This window comes from Lonchura striata, chromosome 19 (assembly GCF_046129695.1).
Source record: "Lonchura striata isolate bLonStr1 chromosome 19, bLonStr1.mat, whole genome shotgun sequence".
Lineage (NCBI taxonomy): Eukaryota > Metazoa > Chordata > Aves > Passeriformes > Estrildidae > Lonchura > Lonchura striata.
The window spans coordinates 5,326,528-5,345,762 of NC_134621.1; the positions used below are offsets into that span (position 1 = coordinate 5,326,528).

General features: G+C 46.3%; 1 protein-coding gene across 2 annotated transcripts; it reads left to right on the top strand.

The window, feature by feature from the left end:
• Positions 1–79: 79 nt before the first annotated feature.
• On the top strand, positions 80–19,074 carry GGA3 (golgi associated, gamma adaptin ear containing, ARF binding protein 3). Of its 2 annotated transcripts, XM_021554458.2 has the most exons (18): positions 93–185; positions 1,979–2,200; positions 5,367–5,451; positions 5,861–5,936; positions 6,386–6,484; positions 7,253–7,376; positions 8,151–8,254; positions 8,780–8,860; positions 9,790–9,927; positions 10,886–10,967; positions 11,431–11,547; positions 12,454–12,723; positions 13,303–13,370; positions 13,748–14,070; positions 14,551–14,816; positions 15,000–15,169; positions 15,507–15,617; positions 16,826–19,074. In XM_021554458.2, exons 5-18 carry the CDS (start codon positions 6,401–6,403, stop codon positions 16,934–16,936), a joined length of 2,049 nt encoding a protein of 682 aa, XP_021410133.2. In that variant the 5' UTR covers positions 93–185; positions 1,979–2,200; positions 5,367–5,451; positions 5,861–5,936; positions 6,386–6,400; the 3' UTR covers positions 16,937–19,074. The 2 variants fall into 2 exon arrangements, with proteins under 2 accessions (XP_021410124.2, XP_021410133.2); XM_021554449.2 differs by lacking the exon at positions 1,979–2,200 and having other exon boundaries at positions 80–185.
• Positions 19,075–19,235: the final 161 nt, after the last annotated feature.

Consider the following 19,235-nt stretch of genomic DNA (forward strand, 5'->3'; position numbering starts at 1 on the left):
CGCGCGTGGGCGGGGCCGCGCGTGGGCGGGGCCGCGCGTGGGCGGGGCCGCGCGTGGGCGGGGCCGCGCGTGGGCGGGGCCAGCGCGGGACACGCCCCTCGCGCGGCGCGCGCGGGCGGGGCGGGGCCCGGCTCGCTCCGGCAACATGGCGGAGGCTGAGGGGGAGAGCCTGGAGTCGTGGCTGAGTGAGTACCGCGGGCACTGCCCGGCCCCTCTGCCCCCCTCTGCCCCTTCCCAGCGCCTCCCCGCAGCCTCCGCTCGCCCGACCCCGCCGCCCCCGTCAGCCGCGCGGGAGCCCCGCGGCCGTCCCGGGGAGGCCGGGGGGTGACAGCGCCTTGGGGACGTTTGGGCACAGCCCCCCCCGGGCGTGAGGGAGTTTCGGCACACCGGGCACACTCAGCACGCCGGGGATGCGCCGTCCCGGCGGCCAGCTTGGTGTGGGGCCGGTGCCAGCCCCGTGTGGGCACCGGGCAGCTCCGCGGCTCGGCTGCTGCTTTTTCTTGTCCGAAAAGAATCGTGGTTCGTGTCTGGCCCTCACGTCTCCTGCCTTGCCTGAGTTGTGGCCTGTCGAGTGTACAGCCTGAGTGCTGTTGGTGAGGTTCAGAATTGTGGGGGTTTCCAGATGAATTAATTGTATTAACTGTGATTTTCAAGCAGACAAATCCTGCTTTGTGCCTGGATGCGGTTTCAGGGTAGTTGTGGACATCCATGTACAAACTGGAATGGATCAAAACCCTTTGTCAGGCTAAGGTACCTTAAAGGTACCCCGTGTTTGTTGATGCCCAGCCCCTGCTGAGTGTCCCCAGCCTGTGTCTGTGCTGCCCGTGTCATTTGGGCTCTGGCTGTACAGAACACAGGGATGTGATTCCTGAACGAATCAGTCATAACTGTAATTGTTTTTTGCATATTCTACACAAGCTCCTGCTGCTGTCCCTGGGAGGCCATGCTGCACATCATAGCCTGTTGCCTAGATTTTCTTCCCTTTTTTTTTAATAGTTATTTATTTGATTATGGCAGCAAGTGAAGTTCCAAGTAGTCAGGTACTGGGCAAACAGTAGAAGATGGGCATTACCCCAAATACCTCAGAGTGTAAAACTTGTTACCCTTGGAGCTATCCTTCCATAAACAAGCTTAGATAATTCTCCTTCGTTCTTGGTATTTTTATATAAAATTCAAACATGTACATGCTGTCATGATAAGAGATGCTGGCTGAAAGATGTTTTCATCTATTCTCATTTTAGCTCAATCCCTTCTGTCCCCTTACCGTTTTTGCTCCTCCTTTGAACTCCCACAATTAGTCAATATCTTTTGTTGTAGCCAGTGAGACACAAGAAGGAACACCCACATCCCTTCCTTGCAATCTTTCTCTGAGGAGAGCTGACTCACTCAGTTCAGTTTGTGTGTGAAAATGTCTCTAGTAGGAAGGATATTTTGGGTTGTGTAGCCTGGAATGCTTCCTGACTGCTTATTTTGCAGGGATATTTTTTTAATTGAGGAAGTTAAAGGAGAGGTGATGTGTCCTTGGCCAAGGGGCTACAGGGAAGAGTTGCAAAGGCCTTACTCACTGTGAGAAGCATTGCAGCGAGCCTGCTTGCAGAGGGGCACACATTTTTCAAGGTTTGAGTGCTGCTGTCGGGTTTAGGAGGATGCTTTTATGCCAGGTCACTGCTAGAGTGATCGCTGCTGGTGTGGCTGTATCGCCCCTCCCATCGCAGGGTGCGCGGAGCCTTCTGTGTCTGGGAATTGCCGTGAGGCCGGGCAGGCAGAGCTGCTGCAGCTCCCAGCTTTCCCCGGCTCTCCTGAGGGGTTTTTTCTATAATCATGACAAAGCCACGGCTAATGCCAACCTTGAGGGTGTGCCATGCTGTACCCTTCCCGAGGGAACGGCTCAGCAGCACAGCCAACTTCCCAGCCACGGGAAGATGGAGAATTTCTTACTGAAAATGTTGCATATTTTTTTTCCTGTGGTGGTGTGCAGCTTCCTGCTTCCCTGCCTCTGGCATCAGGTGGAGTCACAGACCCATGAAGTAACATCATCCTCATGTCCTGCTGCTGCAGCAAGATCTGTGCCTCAGCCTGGGATGATCTGGCATCTGCATGTCCTGCCTCATTCCAGGCAGCTGGGATGAGAGAAGGTGATCCTTCCTGTCCTCTCCTGGCAGGCAGGCTCTGCTTGTGCTCTGAGCTGAAACAGAAGAAGGTTAGGAGATAATGTCAATTGTACAAACACAACTGGAGCCTTTCACTTCAGTGCTGCTTTTTCTGCTGCTTCCAAAAGGAAGCTCCTTGTATCCCGCTCATGTCAGGCTAAGGCAGTGTTCCACTGTGGAACACATGTAAATTCATAAAATATTATAACTGTCTTAATTTCTTTTTTCCTTTGTTTGTCTGGCTCAGCATTCTTTTCTGGCCAGGACTGCAGAGTCTGACTGTTAGACTGGACATGCCTGGGCTGGGAATCACCAGCTAAGCCTGACCTGGGGAAACTCTTTGGGGTGGCTGATTTCAGTAGAGAAGTGAACCCAGGAAAACAGGAGCATTCGTTACCAGCCAGTTAATGGTCTGTGGTTCTCTTCGTTCCAGCTGCTCTGAGGTTCTCTGCTCTCCAATATCGGTTCTCTCTAGAGAAAACAAACACCTTTGTTTCATATCTAATTATTAATCTTAATGTTGCCTCATAAGCATTTCAATCTGGCAGAGCACCTGAGGGCTGAGTGGCTCTGATACTCAGGGTGGCTGTAAAGCAGCTTTGTTTGTCCTGAGCACATTAAAATAAAACTGAAAACTGAGGCAGAAGTGGTGGCAGGACTGGGGCAGTGCCAAGACTTCAGTCCCCAGATTGCTAGTTTAGATTCACGTGGTTGCCAGTGTGAAATGGGATTTTCAGGAGGGGCCCAGGTGGACAAGTGTCTCTGGAAGCAAATAACTGGTACCAAGTGGGCCTTGGTTGGCAGTTTCAACAGAAAAGCCAAGGACTTCATATTCCAGAGCACCAACTCTTCATTCTGGACTGAATCTTTTCACATAAGGGTAGAAACATATTTATAAAGCAGCACCTATGAGCTCCTTACCCACATTTTAAGCATTCTGCATAAAAATAGAGAGGATTGTAGGTAACAACTTAATAGATGTGACACAGCTTCCTATAGGGCTGGAAAGGTGAAGAGAGGTGATTCCACTCTGCTGGGATGCTGAGTTCATGTGGCTGTGCTGAGACTGGGGACAGCTATCCATACACCCTGTTTGTTGTGTTGTGTCATGCAAACACATCAATCTCCAGAGCCAGGGCAGGACTTGTGATCAAGCTCATTAACTTTTATGAGCCAAGGTTTCATATGGAGGTTTTATGGATGTTGGAAATAGAAAATTTCATCATGTGGAACAGCACTTCCCTTTGGCAGTCACTCTCCTTCTGAGACTTCACTATCTTCGTGTCAGAGCTTTTGCAGAAAAAAACTTAGATGAGTCTGAGAGCATGAAATAATACAGTGTCATTGCAAAAAGTTTTTGGAGATATTTGGAGCAGCTTTAAAATTAGCACTTTGAACATGGAAAACTTGGTTACATTTTCCTGTTTGTACCACATAATTTTCAAAATTTCAGGATGTGCAGCCAATAGAGTCCAGTTGGTTGTGTGTCCATATCGGTTTGTGCTCCTCCTGCATTTATTGAGTAAATTTCCTTTAATTCCAGGCAGGAACTGAGTGTTTTTCTTCTGGGCCTGCTGAGCACAAGAGGTGCTTTGGGGCACCAAACCACCCAGTGCTGTTTGACTTGCATGAAGAGGCTTTAGATTGTTGTAAGTCCATGGTTTCATGATGCTTCCAGGGTGTTCATCAGTTGAAAATGTGGTAATAATGTTTAGGTGCCACATATTTGGAACAGTTGTTTGGCTGTGCAGAAGTTGTCTTTTAAACTGAGCTTCCCTTGAATCTCTTGAGTTTAGGACCAGCCTGGTAGCTCAGTGAGTTCTACAGAATGTTGTCTCACAGTTATTCCTCCCTCGCTGCTGTCTTCTGCTCATCTAGGGTCCTGTGAAGGTCAGCAGTGGGCACAGAGATTCACCACTGGAATATTTTACCATGCAATCCATGGAAAATACTTACTTGCTTTACAAGTACCATTCAGTGAGGAGGAAAACCGGGGCAAACCTTGCAGGATGGGCACCGTAGGAGGGCTGAGGTGCACTGAGAAATGGGGGGTTTGGAGTAGATGCCTGACAGCTGTTTAGCCGTCTGGAAAAGCAAAAGGATATGTTTTAATGATGATAAAAAATGACACTTGGTAGTGCAGCATGTGTTTGTTTTCTTATGCTTCCCTCTGAGATGAAAGTGCAGGGGTATGTACTGGGTTTTTTCCTGCTCTTCATCTCCTGCTCTATCTGACTAAGCAGTATTTAATTTCTTAAACTTCTTTCCATTATATTAAAATTTTTAGGAAGGTTTCTTAAAGGCCAGCTCTTAGATACATAGGGACAAGTACAGTGCATTGTTTCTTCCCATACAAGAAAGAAAAAACATTATGTCTGGTCATCTTGGCTGGAAAATTAGGTTAAAGGAGGAATCTGATCTTTTGTAAATTCATTGCTGCATCAGGGTTAAGTAAAATACATGGAAAATATGCATTCATAACCAAAGAAGTGCTGATAGCCTCACTACTCTGCAATCAGTACAGTCAGTGAGGTCCTGCTGCTTAAGGGAGGATCCTTCAGGAGCCTGAAATAGCCCTGCCAGTAAAGCATTGATCTCTTAGCTTCAGCATGTAGGATTTGAGTTCCTGATCAGGTGCAGGCTGCAGTGTTTATTAATTGCAAGAAGAACTCAATGTATAATAATAAATTTAAGTTCATAAATCCCAGGAGAAATGCTAAGGCATCAATCAAATCAGCTGGCACTCCAAAAGCAAGTGCTAATGCTAAATGACTGTTATTAAACATCTGATGTTCCAGCTCTTGCTTCTGCAAAATTCCTGGGGAATACAAAAATCATTTCATCTGTAGAAAGTGTGAGGGTTTAACCTTTAAAAAGTTTATTATTACAGCCAAATAGAAAGAGACAGCATTTCAGGCAGAGGAAAATGTGAGCTGAAATATTTAATTCTGTGCTCATATTTAGGATATGGGAATAGCCTGTCTCTAAACACTTGTGATTTGGCCACCTGTTTTCTTTGGAAAGCAGTGGTTTTTACTGGATGTTTGGATGTCTCAACTTGGACACACCCTTTTTCCTGAAGACATACCACATGTAAACTTCTTTCTCATGTTTTAGAGCTGGCAATGATGTCAAATGCTTTTCTCTAGGAAATGTGTGACCTTTTATACTGTTTCTTCTCTTGACTGGCAATATGTTTTCTTTCCCTTGCCAAAGATAAAGCCACCAATCCATCCAACAGGCAGGAAGACTGGGAATACATCATCGGATTCTGTGACCAGATCAACAAGGAGCTTGAAGGGTGGGTGTCCCAAACTGCTCCAGACTTAATAAATCAATGTTCACAGTTTAAAGTGTGAAATTCCATTATCAAACATTTACATTTTCTTTTATATATACTGATATCACAAGGAAGAGCTGGCTACAACAGAGAGATGCTGCCTCTCTTGTGAAGGGCAGCATGGCTAATCCAGACTGAGCACTGGGAAACTGGGAATTCTGAATCTGCTTCTGATTTCAGGTTCAGCAGCTCCAGGGTTCTCATCTGGCCAAAATTATTCAATTTGCCAGTCTGTTAAATGGGGTTATCACTGATAATGCTGGTGGAGCTTCACATCTTTAAAATCTTTACTTGGCAAGACACTTTGTTTAAACAGCAGGATTTGTGAAAGTGTTAAAATCCTCCATGGTGTTTACCTGTTCTCTTCCAGGCCACAAATAGCTGTGAGACTCCTGGCTCATAAAATCCAGTCACCACAGGAATGGGAGGCAGTCCAAGCCTTGACAGTAGGTAGTCCTTACCCCTCCTCTTAAATCCAGCCATGTATCCTATTGCATCACCTGGGTGGAGTAGAAGGGCACAGGCTGTGTCCATGGGGTCAGCTGGGGGCTGAGTGCCCTGATCCCTGGGAGGGAGCACAGTTCCATCCATAAAGTGTCCAGAAACAGCTCTGGGTTAGTTTGAGCCGCTTTCCTTTGTTATCTTCAGGCAAGATTTGTTTTTATTGTTGAGGCCAAGTATTGAGATAACACAGATCCAGATACAATTGGATGAGGGTGGGACATCAGCCTGTCTTGATGTGTCGTCCCTAAAGATAGGAGATAGATGTCTGCATGGAGCAGGAATACTGTCTCACTGACAATTCACCTCCCCTCTAAGCACACAATAATAACACACTGTTATTGTAGGATTTTTCCCTTTGTTTTCAGCCCCTGTTTCTGTTCCTTGAATGCAGGTGCTGGAAGCTTGTATGAAGAATTGTGGGAGAAGATTTCATAATGAAGTTGGGAAGTTTCGCTTTTTAAACGAGTTAATAAAAGTTGTGTCTCCAAAGGTTAGTCCATGAGCATTACAGCTGTAGCTGCTTTTTGTTTGACCTCTGTAAGCTACAGACACCATCCAAAATATTTGCAGTGTTCTCTTTGGCTCATTGCACTTGCTAGTCTATATTCAAGAGCACTTTTTAACTAAGCTTTTGTTGTTTGGAGTTTTTTTATGCCTTGCTAAATTTCTCAGGAAGGTGTACTAAATTGCCATCACTATGCAGTCTCTGGGCTGTTCTGATCCTTCAGATAACTCTAAGTATTGTTTTAAAAAACGAAATGCCAGTGATTGTGGAAGAGAAATGTGATGCAGAGGTTAAAACAAGAGGTTTGACAACACACCATGGAGTTCTAGTCCTCATTCTGCTGACTTGCTGTTTAAAGAGTGCTAGGCTAAGTCCCTCAACATTCATGATGAGTTTAATGTGCTGAAAATCTTCCCTATGGCATGATTGATGTAGCAATGCATTCCCAAATTCTCTCCCATAAGACAGAGGAGGGGGTGGTTCTTTGTATTGCTGTAATTTTTAAAATAGCAAAATCCTGGAGCCAACAGAATAGCTGCTTTTTCTTTTGCTGAATGTAATCACAAAGCTTCTCTTCACTGTTATTTGAAATCTATTAGAGGAGCAAGTTTTCCTCATAGTGAGATGTACCTTAGACAATCTTGGAACTTGGATCATACACCTTTGAATGTATTTTGCTGAGCTTCCACAGACCTTTATTTTAAAGAAGAAATTAAGAACATGAAGAATTTGGATCTTTTTTCCCACACTTAGTACCTGGGGGACCGAGTCTCAGAGAAGGTGAAGTCCAAAGTGATTGAATTGCTGTATAGCTGGACTGTGGCATTGCCAGAGGAATCCAAAATCAAGGATGCCTACTACATGCTGAAGAGACAAGGTAGGGAGTCAGCTGCTTACTCATGCATTCTCTCCAGCCTGGGCTTTGAGCAGGAGTGTCACAAAATATACAGCTTCTAATTAAATGGGATGAAGGCAAGCTCTGAGGGGAGATAGAAAAAGGGAGAAATTCACTGAAAAGCTTTTCATTATGTGTAAATGCCTTGGGCAGGGTTGGGTTGGCTCTGTTAACTAAATCAGTGAAATACCTTGCACATACTTTTGTTTTGGTTTGAAGGGCCTTTTCAAAATTCTTTTTTTTTGGTGGAAGTCGTTATTAGATTATTTGAACAAGTCTAATTTAAAGTGAAATAAGGGCTTCCAAGTAGCTTTTTGTATTCTTTTAACTAAATGGCTTTGCAGCTGTTCCTTTAGTTCAGCTGACACACATTTCTTATGTAGGCACAATGAAAAAAACTCAGTAGCTTCACAAGAAAAATAGATTCCATGAAAGCTCTGGAAACCATCCTGTCTTACAAGGGCACACAGATTGCAAGTCATAGCTGTCCCTTGCAGCACTGTGGATGGATAAACTGAAGGCTGAATGGGACTGAATATGGTTCCTCCCCTTCAGAGGGAGAGTTTTAGCTCATGCTGTGGGGTTGGGAGAGCATCCAGGTAAAAGTCAGCCTAGGGATTTGGATGTATGGTTCCTGGAACAGCGTGGCAGCATCCAGGGCAGATGTGTGTTGGCTCTGAGAGAAGCCTGGGAGTACCTGTGTGCCCTGCCTGGTGTGAGTGTGTGCTGATCCACAGGATCCCTTTGTGCTTTCAGGGATTGTCATGTTTGATCCCGTGATTCCTGCAGACAGAACACTGATTCCTTCCCCACCACCTCGTCCCAAGAACCCAGTGTTTGATGATGAGGAGAAATCCAAGGTACAGTGAAGGCCTTTGTCAAAATCACTAATGAAAAGTGATTACTCACATTTATAATGAGGAAGCAAAGTATAATAATGTGGTTTTTATTTTGGGGAGGGGTGGTCTGTACTTTTGTGGGGTTCACTCCTTTGTCCTCCTGCTTAACCCAGAGTTCCAGTTACGACTTTGTCTGTGTTACTGTTGTGGGGTTATTTATGTTAAAGTGCCATCCTGCTGTAGTACTGGAAAGCAGAGAATGTTTCACACACAGGAGGAGAAACAATGTATTGGAGGAATAACTATCTAGTGCCAGAAGTCACTGAGATGTCCCAGAATACGTCCTGTGTAAAAGCAGGAATGCAGCAACTCGCATAGATAATAAACTCTAAATGACTCCTGCTGAACTCCCTGTAACTATGGAAGCTCTGTGAGCTTTGAAACACTGGGCTGTATCCCTTTTCCTCTGAATTGTTCATATAGCTTCCTTTCCCTTTGTTCAAGGGTCCTTATTTGTTTCCTGACTATAATTTTCTTGTCTTTCAGCTTCTAGCCAAGCTGCTGAAAAGCAAAAACCCAGATGATTTACAAGAGGCCAACAAACTTATAAAATCTATGGTAAAAGAGGTAAGAAATTACTGTAGGATTGGTTCATATCAGCAATCTGTTTACCAGATTTTAAGCAATTTGATTTCACATGGTGGAGAGCTTAGGATTTGGTTTCTAGCTTGTACCTAGATGTTTGTGTCACGGAAATGTCTACAGTTGGCATCTCTGGTGGATGATGGGGCCAGAATTGAATATCTCTTGTTGTAAATAACCACATTCCCATCATTCAAGGTGGGATTTCATATCAAGGTTTGGTAGGAGCATTATGGTACCACCTCTGGGTGCTGAGGACTGAGTCACTGTACTGGGTCTTCTCAAAAACAAGTTCATGGAAACACCTTCCTGTTTGTAGAGCTGTACTGCATCCACCCATGGCAGTCATTCCAAACTCCAGAGTCCAGGAAATGACTCACTGGGATTCTGGCAAATCAAAGGATACCTTCTGGGCCATAGTGGTTGCATAGGTTACCAAGATATTTCATTCAGGCTCCTCTTGTCCCCAGGGCAGATTCTCCTACGTCTTCAGTTGGAACCTCCAATCAGAGATGGGTGGATATTTTCCACCAGAGTGTGCTTGTTGTTCCTAGTAAATGTTTTGCTTCAAACGTATCTCTTTTGTTAAGGGCATCAAGTGAACAAAAAAAAAATCTTCTGAAAAGGTCAGAAAGGAACTTCTGGGAACTTTTTTTAGTGGTGTAATTATACATTGAAATCTATCTAATGAGACTTCTTGGAAATACGGGGTTGCCTGTAATTTATGAATGTAGTGAAAACACAATAAAATAAACAAAGCCTCACATGAACAAAGAAGGGTTTTGTTTGCTTTTTTTCTGACTTAACCTTAAATAGCCATTAGTTGACATGTTTGCAGATAATATCTGTGGTTGTGTTACTGTGAGCTTTTAGAAGGAAACTCACCCTTTCTGTCTGTGCTTTCCACACTGAAGGATGAGGCTCGCATCCAGAAGGTGACAAAGCGCATGCACACACTGGAGGAGGTGAACAACAACGTGAAGCTGCTCAATGAGATGCTGGTTCATTACAGCAAAGAGGAATCATCAGAGGCTGACAGGGAGCTCATGAAGGTGAGTCTGAGCTGCTCCTTCTTCCCAGCAATCCTGGACACAGTTCTTTCTTACAGACTTGAGTTTTGCAGATAATTACAAACACTACAGTAAAATGAAGACCAGTGGTGAGAAACAGGAGCAGTTGCTGCAAACAGCAGGCAAGAAGATATCCATGTTTTTAGTTCCTTTCACCAAAAGACTGGGTGGGGAGTAGCTCCATTTCATCTGTGCTTGAAGTGAGGTACAGCTGTTCTCCAAAGGTGCAGCGTGGCAGAACCTAGAAGCTGCAGTTGTAGGTCATAACTGTCCATTGCAGCACTGTGGATGAATAAACTAAAGTCTGAATGGGGCAGAAAATAGTCCCTCCCCTTCAGAGGAAGGGTTTTAGCTTGTGTTGCAGGGTTAGGAGAACATCAGCAAAGTGAAAATTGAAACAACCACCAGGGATGATTTGGTAGGCCCAGAGCCTTTAAGAATTGCACATTATCTTATTAGAAAAATCAAACCCACTTATTTTTAACAATAAGGTCTTTAAAGAGTGGTAAGATGCTTAAGAAATGTATTTGTTTCTGTGAGCAGTTTTGTTACTGCCATCTTTCTGCTGTGTGGTTGCAGACTCAGTAGTGGTTGCAGCACAATTGAAGCCTAATTGCCAAAGCATGATTCTGCTCTTCCTCAGGCTTTTAGGGACTGCTCTACAAAGAAAGAACATCTCTTTTGGATTAGAGCTTGTTCATAAGTGCTGATGTGAGGGAGGACTGAGAAATGTGTTGGGAATGCAGGTTGTGTTACCCCAGGCTCATGTAACGCTGCTCAGCATTGTGAGCTGGGCACAGAGGGCCATCCTGGCTGTGCCGCCACACTGGCACAGTCAGCATAGTGAAACTGGTCTGTTCTGGGGGTCATTTTGTGCTGACTGGTGCTGCTGGCAGTGGCTCCAGGCTGGTGAAATCCTCTGTCCTAATCTGTCTTTCAGGAGCTCTATGAAAGGTGTGAAACCAAAAGACGGACACTGTTCAAGCTGGCCAGTGAGACAGAGGATAATGACAGCAGTTTGGGTAAACTAAACTACACTTTCAGTTTTTAAATTGCTTTTGTGCTCCTTGCCTTTGCAAGGGTTCAGCTATAAAGCAATTTCTTCACTGTGGGTTCCTGTTGCTTTAATAAAGGACAGTCCTTCCCTCTTTGTGCTTATCATTTCAGTTCAGAAAAGGACTGGATAGTAAAGTTGGTTCAGGAGGATGGGAGCAGTAATGGGGGACAGCTGCTGCTTTGGGAGGGGAAGGGAGTTGCTGTGGGGAACAGCCTTGGGCTCATTTTTTTCTTTGTACTGCAATGTGTATGGAGCTAGAAAAGGTCAGGGTATTGCTTATAGTAATGTGGCAGAGGCAGAGTGATGGAGCTTATAGCCAAATATTCATGTATTTTCTTGCTGATTATTTAGCTGACAACTAAGCACTCTCAGCATTAGTGGGAACAAAGTGACTAAAGCCCTGGAGGTAATTTTTATGTCTCTTATAGGGGATATTCTGCAGGCCAGTGACAATTTATCACGTGTGATAAATTCCTATAAAAAAATAATAGAGGGACAAGTGATCAATGGTGAAGTGGATCTCCCTGGGATGTCCGTAGTGGAAGGTGAGTTCCTGGGAAGACAATTGTTTAATTTTTGAATTCTGCAATTCTAAGTCTTTTGAAAAATGTTTCCTGTTTTGTTAAAGTAGCTTTTGATGGTTTTTGTGGCCAACAGTTTGTGAAGCAGAGGGGAACAAGAAGGCTCCTGAGCAGTGGATAAGCAATTCTGGACAGAAGCAGCAGTGCTGCAGCTTTGCATTCTCCATTGCTCAGTTCATATTATTGAAACCTTTGATGACATCAGTAGCAAATCTCCATGTGAGCAGTTTGTGTGACTGGAAGTTCTCATACATTTTCCTCCCCGCATTTGTCCTGTTTCTTGATGGTAATGTGTAAGAAGAAGATAATTTTATCAAAAACAAGAGCTGAAGAGTAGGAGCTGGACCAGGGGTCCTTTTCCTGTTTTGCAAGTAATTCCATTTGTGAATTCAGGTCAGTTGCTCACTTCACACTTCAGTTTCACCATTGAAAGCTCTGGACACAAGTGTGACAGAATTACCATTTGGGACTCAAACATTTTTGCTGCTGCCTGGCAGCATCTTACTGGGACAAGACTGTTCTAAATATGAAGATTGAGGTGGTATGGATTTCTTTGAGCTTTCCAGCTCTCTGGTAATCTCTATTATAATGCTGTAGGATCTCCCAGAGCCTCATCTGAGTTCAAAAGATTTTTGAAGATACCATGAATTGTGAAGCACTGGGGAAGGAGCAGTGGTTGCAGCAGGTTTTCATTCTTCTAAGTATCTGTGTTGATTTACATAGTCCAGACAGCAAATATCCTTTCTCTGTTACAAAGAGCCCTAAGCCATGCTTGGATGAGGATCTCTCTGCTAACTTCTTGTGCACACTGGGTTTGCTCTGAGCTTTTTGCCTTCTTTCCTAGTAATGCTCTTCTCCTGTCTGCTGCAGGGAGTAACTCCACCAATAATCTCAACACCCTCATTGACCTTGTTGGACTGGATGTCACCAGCACGCCGCCACCTCCGATGCCATCCAGCAGCCTGGCACCAGCCCCCAGCACAGCCCCTGGCCCAGCTGAAATCCCCATCCTCCCTCCTCCTCCCCAGACACTGGCACCGCTGCGCAGCAGCTCCTCCAGCCACGTGGAGCCAGCACCCACCCAGCAGGGCAGCACAACCAACTCCCTGTCCTTGCTGGATGAGGAGCTCCTGTGCTTGGGTAAGATGCTGAGGGGCCTGCAGGAGGGCTGCTCAATGCATCCTAAGGAAGGCTGCTTCTGTGTTCTCTATGTTCCTGGATTCCAGGGAACACTCCCTTGCAGCATTCTGAATATAAGCCCTGGTCAGTGAGTCGGTATTAAAATCTCTTCCCAGAGCTGGCTGCAAGAAAGTAACTGTTTAGTGCAATTGAAGTCTGATCTCTGGGGCTGGCGTGACATGCTGCATGTACAGGTTGCAGTTTGGGACAGCTGAAGCCCTGATTGTGAGGTTGTGCTAAGGAGAAGGTGCCTCAGAGGGGTTGTGCATAGGAGCCTGCAGAATGCCTGTCTGTGGAGCCCAGATGTGAACAGCAGAAGGCAATGCTAATCAGGATGGATTAGAAGAGCTGTGTGCAGGGCATGGCTGTTGGCTGCTGGTGCTGTCAGTCTCTTCCACGTCACAGACTTGCAGTCCATCTCAGTGTTTCATCAGGTTCTTGGGCTCTGGAAGAGCTGAATCAAGTTTTGATAGTACTGAAACAGCAGCCAAGGAGTTTTACACTGAATTCATTTTCTCCTCCTGTTATTTTTCTCTTCAGGCCTGAATGACCCAGCCCCTGCAGTAGGGAAGGAGATCTCAGAAAACAACCAGTGGAGCATGTTTGAGGTACAAAGGAGGAGTCTCAGGGAAGGGAAGGGAGGGAGACACTGACATTGTGGGAGGTCTCAGGACACTGTCACCTTGGAGAAGCATGTGATCACACACACAGGCAAAGGGGCAGTCTGGTTTAGCCCTAAAATCTGGGATAGCTGTGTTTAAACAGAGTAGGTATCCCTGAACTTGGCTTTCTCAGTGTCTCATCTGTCCCCTTTGCTTTGCTTAGATTACAGATCAGATGTAGCTCTGACTTAGGCCGCAGGCTTTGCTGCTTGTCAGCCAGCACCTGTTTTTGTGGTAAACCTCTGTCCCTCTGTAACAGAGCAGTGCTATCTCTGCACCAGGGCCAGCAGTGAGTTAGAGCATCTGCCTGTCCTCTCTTTCAGAATGAGCAGTTGGATCTGGATTTCTTTAATCCGAAGGTGGTGACTGTTGCTTGCAACCCTGCAGGGAACTCTCTTCTCCATCACACATCACAGACAACGTGTGGGACATCAGCCACGCTGCCTTCTGCTTTCCCAGCCTCCCAGACTGCTCCCAGCATCCCAGCACCAAACTCAGCACCATTTGTATTTCCTGCTGTGCCAGCTGCCCCTGCAGGGCCTCCTAAGAGTATTCCAGCTGCTCCTGGGTACTTCAGCTCATCTGTAGGGAGCAATATGTCACATAAGATGGATGCATTGGGACAACTCCTTGAAGAAGCCAAAGGGTAACCCAAAGTCCTGACTTTGATTTGGCTCTGCAGTTAGAAGCCAAGCTCACTGCAGTGCCAGGTTCTGAGGATGACTTTCAACTCTTTCATTTGGTAGAAATGTGGGATTGGGATTTTTCTTAGAGGTTTCAGTTTACAAACTAATACGAATTTTCCACCTCTGGGAGGGAAAGGCAGGCAGAGCACACAGCTGTAGTGTTCCCTGATCCAAAGGTGTGATCCAAAGGTGTGGTGTGAAGGGGAATTAGCTGTTAAGGTACAGCTTCCTGACTTAGAGAGAGGAAGGAAGTTCCTTCCTGACCCCAACCTGACCACCACCCCTGTCCTTGTAGTTTTCATGTGAGACCATGCAGCATCACAGATTCCAGCCTGACTCCAGGCTGCTGCTTTGTCCTTATGATGAGCTGTTACCTCTGGGTATTGGTGAAATTCCTGCTTCATTCCAGCTCCATTCACCATGACTTTTCTGTCTTGCAGGAGTGCCACCCAAGGCATGGCGACACCTTCAGTGTTCCCTGGGGTTACTTTGCCAACCACTGTCACCCCTGCCCCATTAGCAGCGCCTGCAGGGCTGCCAGCCACTGCCTCTGGGGCCCCTCCAGCTCCCTTCCCAAGCAGCTGCACTGCTGGATCAGGAAGTCCTCTCTTCCAGCCAGCATCATTCCAGCAGCAAGGCAGTCCCTTGAAAGCACCTGAAATTTCTTTAGCCAATGTCCACGTTCCCTTGGAATCCATTAAACCCAGTAAGTATTTCAGGTTTTTGACTTTGCTCTGGATATATTTTAAAGGCAGACCTTCTTGTCAAAGCTCATGAAATTCAGAGAAGGGATGAGCAGCTCCAGCTGAACATCCTGATCACCTGATGCTGCTTCAGACCATCTGCTGCAGCATGAACCTGGATCCTCTCCCTTCTCTCCCTGTGGCAGGCAGTGCCCTGCCCGTGACAGCCTATGACAAGAACGGGTTCCGGATCCTGCTGCACTTTGCCAGGGAGTGCCCGCCGGGCCGCTCGGATGTGCTGGTTGTGGTGGTGTCCATGCTGAACACGGCGCCGCTGCCCGTGAGGAACATCGTGCTGCAGGCGGCCGTGCCCAAGGTAGGGACTCACAGGACAGAGACGGCAGCCAGGGAGGCCTGGCCCTGGGCTCGAGGGCTTGGGACAGCCTGGTCTGATCTTTCCATAGGCTGTGCTCTTCCCAGAACACAAAAGTTCTTGTCAGAGGCAAAAAACACTAAAGATCTGAAAGTCAAGATCTGCCAGATCCTATTGTGTTTTGCAAGCTGGGCTGGCTCTTGTTCCCTCATTCTCACTTGTGGGTTGATTCTCTTCCATTTGGATATGTGTTGTTGTCCCTCCAGCCAGTGTATGCATCCTTCATTGTCCCCAAGGCAGGAGATCATCACTGAGGTTCTGCTCTCTGTTTCATTTGTAGTCCATGAAGGTGAAGCTCCAGCCACCCTCTGGCACTGAGCTGTCTCCGTTCAATCCCATCCAGCCACCAGCTGCCATCACCCAGGTCATGCTTCTGGCAAATCCTGCAAAGGTGAGAGGGACAGTGGGATTTATCCTGCCCTCTTCAGACACGTTTGAGATCAACTGAACTCTGTGGAGGGGTGGGACCAAACATTTGAGCAGCTGCAGCTGTTTATTCCTAAAAGTTTCGACTTGATGATCTTGGACATCTTTCCCAACCTTAATTATCTGTGATTCTAATGTGCCCTCCAGAAGTGGTTACCATGGAGTGTTGGTGTTTCAGTTCAGGGCCAGATGAGGCTCTTCCCAACAGTCTTTGGCACAAGAGGTATGAGAAAGGGGCAGTATGCTTCTTCCAGCCAAAGGGCAAGGATCATGTCAGGCTCAGCTTTAAAGGGTAGCAGAGCTGCATCAGGAGTTTGACTCTCCTGTGCACTGAACATGCCTGGCTTTGCTGATAATTAGCTGAACGCTAAATTAACTGGTGCTGTAGCAGTACTTCTGGTGAACCAGCAGACAAATGTCAGATCTTGTCTGTTCCATCATTCTCTGGAGGAAGTACCTGTGACAAGGGACACCACAGGATTGACGCTTCCCTTTCTGCTGATGATGCTTGGAGCATCTGAGAAGCTGTTTTTCCTTGCTGTAATCACTCAGCCAGTCAGCCAGCTCTGAGAGTGCAAAGCTGAAGGACTTTCTAATTGTTTTACCAATTTAGATGTTTATACTTGAGAATTACAATGAAAGTGCCCTTTAAGTATCAGCTGAAATCTCTGAGATAAAAGGATGAATGTTACATGGATTTAGTGGATGTTTAAAAAATGTTGTGGGTACATGAAGGTGCCGTCATTGAAGGGCTGCTTCCATTTCATGCTTACTGTATTGCAAAGCATTTTTTCAGAGCAGGAACTGTTTTATCTTCCTCCACATGATAAGAAATTCTATTTTTGGAACTTTTCCAGCAGCAGTCTTTAGGGTCTCTGGAGAGCAGCTGAGCAATTGTCCATGTCTGTGTAGTCTATGCTCACAGATCATTTATGATTTTCTCGTTCTGCTCCATGCTAAGCAGTAAAATTTTTTTGGTATAAGAAGTGTAAGGTGAATAACTCAGGTTTGTAAATAGCTGAACTCAATGAACTTAACCTGAGCCCTCCTGCCCCTGCTCTGTACAACAGAAGTCTTGTGCTCTTTGTAGAGCTGTAACAGTGAAATGTTTTATTCAGGGCTGTTGAGCTGTGACTGTTCTCACATTGCTTTTGGGTTTTGTCTTTCCTGCAGGAGAAGGTGAGGCTGAGGTACAGACTGACCTTCACCCTGGGAGATCAGCCCAGCACAGAAGTGGGCGAAGTGGATCAGTTCCCCCCGGTAGAGCAGTGGGGGAATCTATGACCTTAGGACACTGCCAGAGACTCTGACAGGACCAGGGCAGGATCCCACAGGACTGGAACGGATGTGGGGAGGGACACACATGCTATCCACTGGTGATGTTCAGCTTTGTTTACATGTCCTGACCACTCTGCTTGTAGCTTTAGTCCAGAATGTTGTGCCCCACATTTGAAGGGGCCCTGGAACACTTATGCCAAGCATGAACTGAGAGGCAGCCAGCAACAGGCAGTGCTGACTGCTTTTACTTTGACCTCTGGGTGAATCTGGTTCTATCTTCCACTCTATTAAACTTGAAATTATTGTATTTTGAGGGAAGACCTGTCAGCAGAAAGGAATTTAGTTGGGTTTCCTGCACTGCTGTCCAGAGATCCCGACAAGCTGTGGGGTGATGATGCCACGAGCTCAGCGCAGAGCCCTGACAGAGCCCTCCCTGGGACTGTGACCTCCTTGTGCCACACGGGCCCGTGAGCATGCTGAGCAATAATGCTGCTCCATGAGGGAATGCTTCCTTTTTTACACTGAAATAGCACTTAGCTCCCTTCCCCTTCTCCTGCTTCATTCCCCAGGGCCTGTGTAAGCAGCCCCTCGCTCCTTGTGTGCCATACTGCTGTATCTTTACTTGTTATATTTATTTTACATTGCTGGCTGCTGCCCTGAGGCATCCATTTGGAGCAGCTGGTGCTGAGTTTTGTCTGCAAATGATTACACTGGTTATTTTTTTTGCCTTCATTGTATTCCATAGTGTGGGGAAAAGAGAAATGCATAGTGAGGAAGAAAGAGGGCTGGAGGGTATTGGTCAGTATTGGAGGAGGACAGCACCTGGAGCACAGAACTGCCTTTACAATCACTAGTCAGGGCGAGTGACTGAATCCAGGGATAAGGAGAGATGCCTCTCATGTCCCCTCATGCAGGCAGTGTTACTGGTATAGTCAAATACTGTGTTTTATTGAGCTGAGTACAATGACCTACAGGGTGTAAATAATAGAGCCGTAGAGTATTAAAACAGAACAAGCGGGCAGAGAAAGGAAGAGGCTCCCCTGAGCTGTGATGGGGCACATGCTGGATTAATGCCCCATTTTCTTTGTTCCCTGTATTAAGTGGCAAAGTGCAATTGTCCCCACAAAGGGGAAAAGAGTTTTGCTGGACATCAGTGCTAACAGAAGAGCTGATCCCTTAGCTACAACCTCTTAGAAATAAGGTTTAAATCACCAAAACTTGGTTCCAGCAGCCCCTTCTTTCTTCTCAGTTTCCAGTCTCAAGCAGTGCCTCAGTGAGGTCTGAGACAGACTGTTATAGATTAATGGGGGTTTTTAACACCCATTGACACGAGCCCAGAGCGGTGCTTGCTCAGTCCTTGGACACTCAGCTCTGCATTTCCAGCAGGGCTGTCAAGCAACAGCTCTTCTCAAACATGGAGTGGGAGCAGCACAGAGAAAAGCAGTACAGAGGCTCCTGCCTCATGTAGGAAAACTCCATAGGGAGAGCATGATGTTGGAATGAATGGTGGCTGTAAAAGCATTGCTGCAAACACAGCTTGCAGTTATTCAGTTAAATTTTCTTTACTGTGCTGCAGAGTAAAAATCCCTAGAAATGAAAAATGGGATTCACAAGCCTGAGGCCCTCATCAGAGGCACCAGGCAGCTGCAGGAGCCCCTGAAGGTGGAATCCAAACTTGTCCTGGTCTGAAGCCTGTGGAGATCTCAGCCTTGTCAGCTCCCTGATGCAGAAGGCAGGGGAGAGGAATGGGTTATTTGGATCCTGAAGAAAGCTGTTTTAAATTGATGGACTGGGAGATAATGGACAAGGAGAGAGTTCTTTGTGCCTCAGAGATGTTCTTGCCAGCACTTCAGACACAGTAGGCGTGGGGGCAGTCCTGGGTGGTGTGTCCTGAGGAGCAGGGTCACTGCTTTCCTGTGTGGATCTCACTGTGACTTGGAGCAAGGGAGAGCACAGGTGCTTTCTGTGAACAGCAGCAGCCACCCAGACATGGACACGCACCGCGGTCCTGCTGCTTTGGAAATTAAACCATGAATGTTCCTTGTCTGTAGGGTGAGGTTCCTGCTTCATTCCCAGCAGTCCTACCTGTACATACATCTCCAATGCATTTGTGCTGCTGCATGTTGAATAAATAATTTTCCCTACCTGGCTCCGTGCTGGCCCTTTCTCATGACGGCTTCTGCAGTGCAGTGCTGCTTCTGGAAAGCCTCAGACTCAAACTATCGACTCCAGACCTTCTAAGCAAAAATAGAGAGGCTGCCATTTCTGAAACCCTACTGGTTTAAGAGGTGGCCTTCATTTCACT